This window comes from Hipposideros armiger, unplaced genomic scaffold, assembly GCF_001890085.2.
Source record: "Hipposideros armiger isolate ML-2016 unplaced genomic scaffold, ASM189008v1 scaffold_8, whole genome shotgun sequence".
Taxonomy (NCBI): Eukaryota; Metazoa; Chordata; class Mammalia; order Chiroptera; family Hipposideridae; genus Hipposideros; species Hipposideros armiger.
Genome location: NW_017731358.1, coordinates 5,922,724 through 5,934,823, shown reverse-complemented (window position 1 = coordinate 5,934,823; position 12,100 = coordinate 5,922,724). Strand labels below are relative to the sequence as shown.

Sequence of the window (12,100 nt, the reverse complement as noted above, 5' to 3'; positions counted from 1 at the left end):
CTCTGTAATCTATTTTATCTAAGACTGTAACTGGGAACCCGTTTTTCTTGAATCTTCAGTACCACCTATTTCTCTGCACTGTGGCCTCCTTTCTACCCTGACAGCCACCATCAATATTTTTAGCTTTTTTTTTTTAATTTCAGCACATTCCTTTCTATAGCCACTAGCTGTCTTACCTCTTTGAATACCATAACAAGTTGCTTCTCTTTGCTTAAGTCAGTGAGCAGTGAGGGCTGTGTGGGTAGGTTCCCATTTCCCACAAGCTCCGTTTTCCCTTCTAATGTTGTGACACTTATTAACTATACTCAAGTTCTATTTTCCCTCTGGTTTGCAAGTTGTTTTTGAAGCTCGTTTGTCTAGGTGTGTTGACATTCCTGTCTGTGTTAGATATCTCCACTATGACTTGCTTTGCTGACTTTTCAGAAGTCTCTGTTAGAGGTCTGTTTTCTCCAAACACGTCTGCAGAATAAAGGTAGTTCAAAATGTGCATATAGCTTGTTTCAAAGGCTCCTTCTTAAAATTACTGTTATTGGAAAATCAGCATTTTTCCAGGAAGAAAAATATTACAGATAATAGTTGTGGCCACAGATGAGTTCCAAAAAGCAAACTTAATGTACCTGAAGTACATTATTGCATTAATAACACCACAAAACTTAACGACCTAGTATCTCTGTGGGAAAAAAATCATCTAGTGTTACATTAGAACTGGCAGGGAGACAAGATGGGAGCCCTCTTCTTATTAAGAATACTTCAAATTCTTAAGATTTTGTTATATTTAAGAGAAATAGCCAATATTGGTTTCCCAAATATTTCATTAAAGCATTTGAAGTGAGCTGAGAGGCGAGGCATGAAGAATTAGACCAGAACATACAGATGGGGCTTTGAAAATGGCAGTGATGGTTGGAAAACATAACAAAAGCTGTCTTCTCTCCTTCACTGCTTCTCTAGAACCAGTTCTGGAGAAGTTCGTTTTAGACCCAGCCCTAGATCAACTCAAGGAAAGGATCACAAATAAGACTGGTTTTTTTCTCCCTTTCTTTTTATAGCTACAAGGGGGTTCCAAGCAATAGATCTGGCAGAGCATGGGGAAGAAAGGAAGTTGCTGTGGTCCATTAGATATTTCAAGATGGACAGTGGTAGGTAAATGATATATAGAGTGATGGATATATGCTGAAGATACTCTTTACCAGTCTTAATAATTAATGTCTTTGAAGAGCAGTACCTGAACCATTGGAATCTCACTGTCAATCAGAGAGGCACAACCAACCACGAGTATTTGAAAGTGTCTGCTATAATTACAGTCTTATGTTAACTAAACATATTGAGGAATCTAAATTCTCTTGAAAATAATTTTAAACTGCCATAATATAGCATCAATCTACTAATTTCTAATCTCTAACTCTAACAAAGCTGGAAACTTAAGAGGCTGTCCTTATCCATGAATATCATGGATTCAAAAAAAGAATGAAGTAAAAAAACAAACAAACAAATCCACAGCGCATGATAGATGAATGGCATTTTTTTAAAAACTGAGATATAATTCATATGCCATAAAATTCACATAAAGTGTACAGTTCAGTGGTTTTTACTATGTTCAAAAGGTTGTGCAACTGTTACCACTATGCAATTCAAGAATATTTTCATCATCTTAAAAAGAAACCCTGTACCCATTAGCAGTCACTCCTCAAAACCACTGGCAACTACTAATCTTTCTGTCTCTATAGATTTACCTATTCTGGACATTTCATATAAATGGAATCACACAATATGTGGCTTTTTTGTGCCTGGCTTCTTTCACACAGCATGTTTTGAAGAGTCATTCATGTTATAACATGTACCAGCACTTCATTTTATGGTATGGAGACACCACATTTTGTTTATCTATGATAGCATCTTTAAAGTGTATTTTTGCTGCGTATGTTAATTAGCTCTCAGGATTACTCAAGACTCAACACAACACACACTGCATTTGTTCACAAACTGACCACCTGGCCACAAGATTATGAGTATTTTACTTTCTGTCCATTTATAAATCATCTAATACATTATCATCTTCATTGTATTGTGTCTCAGTACTTTGCTAAATACTTCTTGGGCTTTCCACCTAACATACCTCTTTTTCTAGATATTGCCCCTGCCTTCCAACTTCTATACAGTTAATGCGCCTTTGCTCCTGAATCCAGGTGACTGGTCCAGGAATGAGCGCTGACTCAAGCTGGATAAATCAGGCCCTTCACTGGGAATGCAGAATTGGGACTAAGATTCTGTTTCCAGTTAGCTACAATCTCAGGAGCTTTTCTGTTACCATTGTCTGCCATGCAGACTAAGAAACCAAAAAAACTAGTCTGCAATAAGGCAAGAGAGAATCAGAGAAACAAGAAGAGAGGATAGCAGAGATGAGAGACGGAGTCAGAACTCCTGGGTTCCCTGTAGTACTCCAGTCCCTGGCTGCAGGCCATCCCCTAAGGCCCAGCGGCATCCCTGCCCTTGGATTCCATGGGACATCCTATACCTTATAATAACTCTCCCTTACTGTGTAAGTTAGTTAAGGAGGTTTCTGTAATTTCCAGCCAACAGTCCTATTATAATCATCTACCCAATAAGGTTTTAAGCTTTTTAATTAGCAAAGGCTCAACCTCCACAACACCCATTACAGTGACTCAAACACATACTTATTTAAATTATCACCTGTGGAATCATTTGGAAAGTTATCCATAAAAAATACTCAAGACATTCTTGGATGAGTATGTACAAAAAAATTAGGATGTGTCCATTTGATAAAAAGCTATATTACTGTAACACCAACTCAACAATCTTTGTACCCATTTTGCAAAAAATCATTTAATTTCCTCAGAAATAAAACTGTCTTTTTGTATTACACTACTAAATGCCCATTTGCACTTGCTTGGCAAATGTTTTGAAATCTTTTAAAAGGCAAAGTGTTATATTTTCCTAAGATTTGAAGTTTCTTGACAACAAACAATCTGTATTTGCTTTTTAAGCAAAAAGCCACAGAACCTACTAAAGAATAACATCTAGCATAGTGATATAAACGAGTAGCTGACCTCCCTGCATTCGTTTTCTCCTCCTATAAACAGGCCATATTGTCAAGCACTAATAGTTCCCATAAGGATAACTTGATAAGACGGGGGACTGTGATGGTGGCACTACATCTTTTATTTTGAGATTTGGACCTCTGGTGTAGTTTAACAAGTGTAATTTAGCTAGGGAGTTTTTGAAAGTTGCTCTCTTTTCTTTGCCTCCTTTCTGCCAAACCTTAACGAGTGTTTACTATGTTTACTATGCATACCAGCTTCAACGGTTTACTTCGGCCATGCTGGCCCTGTGACTTGGGAGAGGTTTTGCATCAGTCTGAGATCCACTCCTATTCCTGGGGCAGACTGGCCTCTGAAAAGTGCCTTTTTCCCAGGATTGCCTGACCCATTTCTCCTTTCCTTTGTTCTGACTCCTCTTGTATGCCTATAAAAACTTTTGGCAGTATTAAGAGTGCGAAGGCAGTCTTTCTGACAAGGAACCCAGTGTTTTCCCTTAATGCTGGCATTTTGGAATAAACCTGCTTTTCTTTCCACCAACCTCACCTCTTGAGTTTTGGCTTTCACACGGCAAGCAGCTGGACCTTTCACATGGTAAGAATTTTACAAATGAGAAAATGAGATGAACAAGAGATAAATCACTTGCCCAACTTCAGAGTAAGTTGGTAAAACAAGCATACTTAGAATAACGGTACTCGGACTCCAGTTGGAAGCTCATTTCATCATACCATCTACTGAAAACATGTATGGACAGCATTGAAATCTGTTTCCTGAGAGGAAAAAAAAAAAACCAAAACCATAATTTTCTGCTTTCAAATGAGAGAGTAAGAGGTTGAGGTATCACGTCTCATTTCATGGACGTGAACGTTTTTTTCTTAACTATCCTTCTGAATGTCCTGATGGGCTTGCTCTAGAGAATAAGTGAAAGGAAACAGAATACCAGATTTCTTCAATCTAAAGGTTTTTCATCATAATGAACTATGGCAGCTATGGACTTTGTGTACCCAAACCTATGCCCATTTCCTCTTTCCATTAACAAAGTATACAGTCGCCTGGCTAGAGGAAGGGCAGGTGTCCCAGACCAGCCTAACCATTGGCAACGGTGACTGGTCTAAGTAAGGCGAACCAGAATCCTCTAGAACTGTGACACAGATGCTGAGAAAAAGAAACTCCCTCCCCGTTTCCTGCCAGGTGGAGAAGGCAGTCTGCAGGAGAGCCTAGAACCAACATTCAAAGAGAAAGAGAGAGAAGCACAGATGAGAAATGGAACAAGTGTAGCGATGTCAAATCCTTGGTTTTCATTTCTGAGCTGGTTCCTTTGATTTTGTATGTTAAATCTATATCTTTATCAACTGCAGAAGCCAGTACATTCCTTTTTTGCTTAAAATAGTTTGAATTGGGTTTCTGTTACTTGCAACTCAAAAATCCTAACATATACTGACCCCAGGAGACAGGACTAGAGATACATTAATACAGGGAAATTTATGAGCTTCTGTTAAATTTTTTTTTTTTTGGCCGCCTTTACATAGGCTCTACCATCTAATCTATTACTCCTGACACCCTATACCCAACAATTTCACTCTTTCCATTATATGCCTGGCCCCTGAAAGCATCTGAGTTTGTTAACACTTCCCTAGAATTTTTAAAAATTCCAATATAAGCTTCATTCATTTGATTTCCAACAGAAGTTGAATGTAAAATATCTTCCAGATAATAAAAATTAAATTAGATTTTACTTTATCTAGAACATCAACATTATAGTATGTTATAAGACAAGTTTTCAAAATTTAAAGCAAATCCAACAGAGAGATACAGCTACTTCAATATAATTCAGTAGCATGTCTTTTATTGTATAACAGTAGAAATTGACAACAAATCTCAGGACCTACCTCCAATAAGGCTCCAGTTTGGAAGAATTTCAAAGGCTTTTCAATGGAATAATAAAGGCTATGATAGCTACCCTTAGCCAGGTATGCTCTGACCAGACCAACAGCTATAACAAGCCACCTAAGAAAAAGAAAAAAAGAGCAATCAGGGGAAAAAAAAAAAAAAAGGTAAATAGGGTTTCAGGTAATAGCAACAGATATTGCTAAAGGTGATCTCAAGAATCAGTGCCCTGGATTTATCAGTGATAGCTCTCCAACGCCAATGCCCAGAAATGTTGCACCACACAAAGAGTGCTCTGCAAAAGCAGTGGCACCTCACCCATCTGGAGCTCGGCTTTTTGGCAACACTGTCTGTTGAGAACAAGGCCAAAATGAAGGGAATAAGCTAAACTGGTACTTAAGCGGCTAAATTAAGTGCCAGAAAGTCTAAGACAAGAGAAAAAAAAAGTGTTAAAGGAAAAATTTAAACTGTGCAGTTAAAAGGTCTGTAATACTAATAGGGTGGAGATGTTTTAAACTACTTTTACAAGTATTTCACTACAACATACCCATACCTTAAAACCTATCCTTTTGAAATTGCAAATGAAGAAGGGTTTTTTTCCTTTTTTTTAAAGAATAAGATTGTTTTTAGCTGAATTTCCCAAAATCAATTCAGTAAAAAAAATCCAGATCAGTACAAAATACAAAACAGGAAAGCACTCAGACATATCACTGCAAATGTTAAATTTGTTTTACTGTCCTTCTCAAAAATAAATCTCAGGCCCTGTAATTTTTATGTAAGTTCCGTGAAACAAATGAACTTTTTTTAAAGTAGGTCTCCTTGAAGGCAGTTATAGATTTACCTATGTGTATAATCTCAGCTAGGTAATGGGGTGTGTATGTGGTCTACGTTATTTCTACAAATTGTCATACAAAAACATCAAATAAAAGTCTGTAAAAGAAATGAACTCCTTAATGGTGTAACTGGTCCAGCATTAGCAACCTAGGAAAAAAGCTTACTTTATTCTCACAATCCCAATTTCTTTTCCTGATTTAAAATATCCCCCCCTCCCCCCCTTCTTTATGTTCATTGCCCAGGAATAATGACTTCTTTTCTTCTTCCCCAATGTACCTTAATATCCCTCTCCAGGTCCAATGTTCTCATCAATGCCCTTGCCAAGGCAAGAATTTTACATATATACAGACTCCTGAATATTCTTTTAAAATCACTGCGACCATTTATGTGATAAAGAAAACTTGCATATGTAATATTTCTTCAATGGTCTACTCATCAAGAGAAATAGGTTCTAGGTCCAGATCTACTAGTAATACTGACAAGTTCTGTGACCTCAAGCAAGTCACAACTTCTCTGAGCCTAGGTTTCAACACTGGCCATTTCTAATACTAGCATTAAAGTCTATGATCCTCCCAAGGTATTTGTGATATGTTTAAAAAATGTAGGGGGGCGTATACACATATTTTCTTATATCAGCATCTAAAGGACACAAAAAATAAGGTGCTTCCAGGGAGCAGATCTGGGTGGAAGGGAAGGCTGAGCGGATTTTCACTGTATGCCCTTGTATATATTCTGAATTTTGCACCCCACCAATGTGTATTGCCTATTGTAAAAATAAATAAAAATGGAGTTCACTACACAGTTCTTCCAACCTTTCTGTATGTTTGAATTTTTTTCATAATACAAGATTAAGGAAAATGTTTTACAAATAAATAAAATTTAAAAATACATAAGTAGTCTGATCCTGTGATCCTCCTAACCAAAAACCATGGGATCAAAGAACTGGAGGAAGCCTGGCGATGCCCTAGCTCAACCCTCTAGTTTTACAAATGTAAAAACAGAGGCCAAGAGAAATAAAGTAATTTATCCGAGGTCCCATGGCTAGCTAGTGTTAGAACTAGAACTAAAAACTCGCTGTGACAAGGGATGGACTGAAACGAGGGAGAAACAAGAGGGTAAAGCCCATTTGGTGAGTCTATTCCTCTCTTCCCCAGTACCTCTTGCCTTCCGCTCCAGTGCCTTCCCCACCTCGATCAAAAAAAAAAAAAAAGTCTAAACTCATCTAAAGCACACTTCTGCTCATGTCACTGGTCAAAAACTTTGAAAGCTTTTCCATTACCGTTCAGATTATAGCTCAGCCTGGATGGTCACTATGCAACTAGAGCTTTCTCCACTCCCCTTGGGGGAAACAGCTCGCCATTCGTGACGGACCGCCTAGGCTCTCCGCGCTGCAGGATCAGCCGACACACCGCTCCCGAGACCTGGACCTGTGAACAGCCCACCCGTCCTCCCAAGGCCCTCCTGACCTGCGCCTGAGCATCCTCTCCCGTGCCCCGTTGGAGTCCCGAACTCCAGCTCCAGGCACACCCGCTGCCTGGGTACCTGCCCAATCCGCTTTCCCTGGCAGGCATCGCGGCAGTTCTGCGCTCAGCTGCCCTCAGCGCCCAGGTGCCGGGCCCCAGACGCTGAACCCGGGACTGCGCTGCGCGCGGTGGGCTGGGCCCGGCCCCACAGCCGGCCGCAGAGCCCCTTCACCGGCCAGATTGGCTCCCCGCCTCCCTGAGCCCCAGCCTCACCCCGCCGTCATCACTACATTGTAGATGACCAGGTACGCCGTGGCCAGAGGCCCCGGGCCCCTCTTCTTCCGCGCGCTGCTGGCTTCGCCGGCCCCGGCCCGGCTCCCACCACCCCCATTCCCCCTGGTCGCTGCAGTTGCCGCTGCTACCGCCATGTCAAGTGCCGGGAGCCCGCTCTACTTGCGCGAGCACCGCCGCCGGAACTAGGCACTGAGAGGGGGCGGTGGAGGGACGAGGGAGGCGGGGCGGAGGACGCGGGGGCGGAGCCAGGGACAGCGCCCACGATGGCCGCCATCTTGGAGGAGGGCAAAGATGCTCCCTGCGCTCCCCGCCCCTCGGCGCGATTAAATCGCCACCGCCATCTTGAATCAGGGCAATCACCGCCTCTTTTGCGCTCCTGGTAATTACCTCCGACGCCATCTTTGATTAGGTCAGTGTTGCCTCTGGCCGCTCAGTAGGCGCGTTGTTTCTACGGTCTGGGTGATTCATCGTCCCTGCCTATTCTCTCTTCTTGAACCTCCGCCTACATGTTGGATCAAGAAAACGATGTTTAGTTCTCTCTTCTCAACTTGACTTCTCCCAAAAGCCCTTTCTTCACTTCTATATATGCGATGGAGTAACCTGCCATTTTGGGTCAGGGCAACTGATGCCTATTTCAGTTCCCATTGTGGATGGAAAAGGGGCCACAGGTTAAACCTGACAAGCTTAGGAGACTGAAAATAAGATGCCGTGAACATACACACACACACACACACACACACACACACACACACACACACACACACACACAAATTTTTAACTAAGTGGGCCATGGAGGGAAGTCACATCTTCAGCTTCTTCATTAAGTTAATCTATGCCTTTTCAGTGGGCCTGTTGTCTTTTTGTACCTAAGATAACATTTTTAATCCTTTTTTTGGACCAGAGCTGAAAACTGCAAAATTCCTCATTATTCTTCTCTCCTGATTACCATCTCTATGTACTGTAAAAAGCTAACTTAACTATCCTGCACCCACCTATGTGAAAGAAGTACCTGTCTCTCCAATTTACTTTTATCGAATTCCGAGACTTCCCCGCTTCGCTTTCTCCCACCCCCTTAATCTATCACCAGTACATTTCATGTAACCTTCCTCTTTTGATTTTATGTATAAAATAAGCAGTAAAACTGCCGTTCTCCAGAGCGTTTTCTGAATCTCTTGAGATTTTGCTTCCCGGCAATGGTCGACAGTTTGGCTCAAATAAACTTATAAGTTTCCTCTTAGGCTGGATGTTTTTCGTCAACACCATCAATCCCAGAGGTTGGCAAGGAACAGCTCCTCTGCTGAATGTGGGAAGCCGGGTTGAAGGTTCATGTTCCGAAGGTGTCTTCCCTGCCTTTTGATTTTAAGTTACTAGTACAGTGGAGAATATTAATGAGAAGTGTGCCCCTTTTGCTGTCTGATGAGAGTCACCCGTGTAGACTAGGATCCAATGTCATCCGTGAGAGCCTGGAGAGTGTTCAAGTGCATCTTCCAGCCCGAAGCCGATTGGGTTCGCCCGTTGCTGAAGCAGGACAGGGCTGAGGCTTTAGGTCATCTGCTAAGGGTGAGCTGTGGAGTGGAGTGCACAGCTTTACACTCACAGTGGACCCAAACAGAGGGATGTTGGCTTACAGGGAAACCTACCTGCTGAGGGAAGACCGGACAGCTTGTGTAAACTGCATCAACCCGCTGACCCCACTTTCCATTCACTGCTTTGTCTTAGGGCATTTTTAATTTTAAAAGCTTCTACCGTATATTTTCACACACCCAAACATCTCTTTAAGTGAATGATTGCATATGTGGGGGGGTATAAAATATTTTATTCATTCCAGCAAGTATTTATGGAGTGTCTGCGAGATTGCCTGGGGTTCGTGGCACTAAATGAAAGAAACAAGCCCTCGGTTTCCCAGAGATTACATAGAGGGAGCCAGATGAAAATAAATACATATTAGTTGGTGAAAAGTGATATGAGGAAGTTACTGCAATAATCCAGGCCATAGTGATAGTAGTTTGGGCCAGCGTGGTAGCAATTAAGGTTATGAAAATTGAATTCTGCACATATTTTTAAAGAGCTGATAAGATTTGCGAATATATTAAATGTGGAGTATGAGGTAAAAGAGACATTGTGAGCAACTTGGAAGAATAGAGTTGTAGAAGAAGAGATTTTGAAGGAAGAAATCAGGAATTTTGTTTTTTATGTGTTGAGCTTGAAATCTATTAGACTTCCAAGTGGAGAGTTGAGTAGACAATTAGATTTTGAGGTTCAGGGACAAGTGTGGTCTAGAGATGGAAATTTGAGAGTCATCAGGGTGATGATGGTATTTAGAACCATGAGGCATCTAGGGACTGAGACACAGGAACTAAACAATTGTCAGGGTCTCATCCTTTATGGCCCTGCAGACAGTGTAGAGATCCTGTTGCCTTATTTTATTGACTTCTTTAAAGAGCAAGTGGATGTACTCAAATTGCAGACTGTAATCACTGGGGGGGGGGGGAAATTGCAAAAGAAAGGAACCCATTTTGCAGAGCAGATAATCACTCCTCTCTTCTTTCATTTAACTGATTTTTCTTTTCAATATAACCTGGGACAGCAGGAGGCAGGAATGCATAAACCTCTGGAAATCAATCTAAAACTCAGTGTGTCTTCTTGCAATCACAGGCGCAACACCAGTCTGTTCTCTACAGTATAGTCACAGTGATCTTTTCCAAATACAAATTTGTTCATGTGTATTATCTTCCCCCTTCTCACTCCCTTAAGACATTTAAATGGGGTTTAATGGTACTTAAGATAAAACATAAAACATTTCACATAGCCTTCAATAATGTGCATGTTCTTGCCCTATCTACATCTTCAGTCTCACGTCACACCATGCTCTCCCTAGCCATATTAGACTGATCTTAGGTCATTCGGTGAGCAATGCTTGTTTCTGCCACAGCGACTTTGAACATATTTCTTCTGCCTAGAACAATCTCTAGCCCTCTTCTTTCTGAGCTAAATCCTGCCATCACTTTCCCTGAACTTCTGGAATAAATCACTCTCCCTGCTATGGACTTCATGTACTTGTTCTCATGACATATACCACAGTAATTTTATATTTATTCATGTGATTTCCCAAGTAGACTGCAAGTTTTATAAGACAAGACCAGTGGTAATTTCTTGGTGGTGGTGGTTTCTTTGAGTTGTTTGTGTTTGTATGCCCCCCCTCCCCCATTACCTGACACATTGCCTGGGAACATGTTACGGTCTGGATCTATCATGGTTTCTCTAGCAAAAGTAATTACTTCAAGACTTAATTAAGACTTTGAAGACAGAAGCAGAGCTCATCAACGTCCTTTGAAATTGATACATGGATGCTAGGGAGTAGTGTTTGTCTTTTTGCTGGGATTGTTAAAGACAAGAGGATGTGCTTCTGGCTCCATACAACCATCTTCCCTTCCATGTGGAGAGAGATTGTTGATAAAAAGAAACCAAGCAGACATGAGATGGAGAGTGTGTCTTGGAGATGTTGAGTCTTGGCTCCAAGTACCTAAAGCTTTTCCTGGTTTTGTGGGTTATCTCATTATCCTTCCCAGCAAGTGAGTCAATGTGTTTCTTTTGCTTAATCTAGCAGTCCCACAATAAAAATCATGTCTCCCATTTTGTTCCAACAAAAGTCTTGGAAAGTACTCACATTAGTTTGAGCCACATATATATCACTAAGCCAATTATTATGGCCAAAGGGGATGAAATATGCAGATTGGCCAGGTCTTTATGTCATATACCCATAGAGGGAAGAGGGGTAGCTTCACCCAAACTATGAATTGAGTTCATACATTCCCCCCATTTGGAGGATATAGTTTCCCAAGAAGTAATAAGGGAGTTGTTACCAGAAGAAGGGGATGGATGTTGGGCAGGCATGGTAGGCCAAAAAAAAAAATGGTCCTCAAAAAGATATTGATGTCAAATATCTGGGATCTGTGAATGTTGCCATATTTGGGAAAAGGGTCTTTGCAGATGTATTTAAATTAAAGATCTTGAGAAGATAATCTTGGATTATGTGAATTGGTCCTAAATGCAATCACATATATCCTTATAAGTAGACACACAGAGAAAAAGAGACACACAGAGGAGGAGGCACTGTGGCCATGAGAGACTGGAGTGTTATTTCTAATGTTTAAGAGATTTAGGGGGCCGACCGAGTGGTGCGTTGGTTAAAAGCTGGCTTGGGATACCAGCTCTGAGCAGCAGGGCCCCGGTTCTGATCCCACATGAGGGCCAGTGACACTGCCCTCTACAACTAAGATGGTGCAAAATAGCTCGACCTGGAGCTGGGCTCCCTGAGTCGCCGGTGACGGCATAGGCTGCAGCCCCTGCTGCAGTGGGCTGCCATAAGCTACCTTGTGTGGCTGGCAGCCAGCGTGAGCGGCCGGCAGCCGGCGTGAGCTGCCAAGAGCCGCCGTGAGCAGCCATCCAGAGGCCGGTGACCGATCTGCCTCAGCGGGGAAGAGTGCAATGATAATACCAACATGGGCCAGTGAAGCAACGTCCTCCACAACTAGACTAAAGAACAAAGGACAGCAACTTGTCTGTTCC

At 41.7% G+C, this 12,100-nt stretch overlaps 1 protein-coding gene across 1 annotated transcript in view; it reads right to left on the bottom strand.

Annotated features, from left to right (window-relative positions):
* Positions 1-7,715, bottom strand: part of HACD2 (3-hydroxyacyl-CoA dehydratase 2) — an 84,963-nt gene extending 77,248 nt beyond the window's left edge. The window contains exons 1-2 of the mRNA XM_019652544.1: positions 7,511-7,715; positions 4,943-5,060 (exon numbers count right to left, since the gene is read on the bottom strand). Of these exons, the coding sequence (XP_019508089.1) occupies positions 4,943-5,060; positions 7,511-7,665 (273 nt within the window). The 5' untranslated portion in view covers positions 7,666-7,715. The remainder of the gene's footprint in view (positions 1-4,942; positions 5,061-7,510) is intronic.
* Between the last annotated feature and the right edge of the window lie 4,385 nt (positions 7,716-12,100).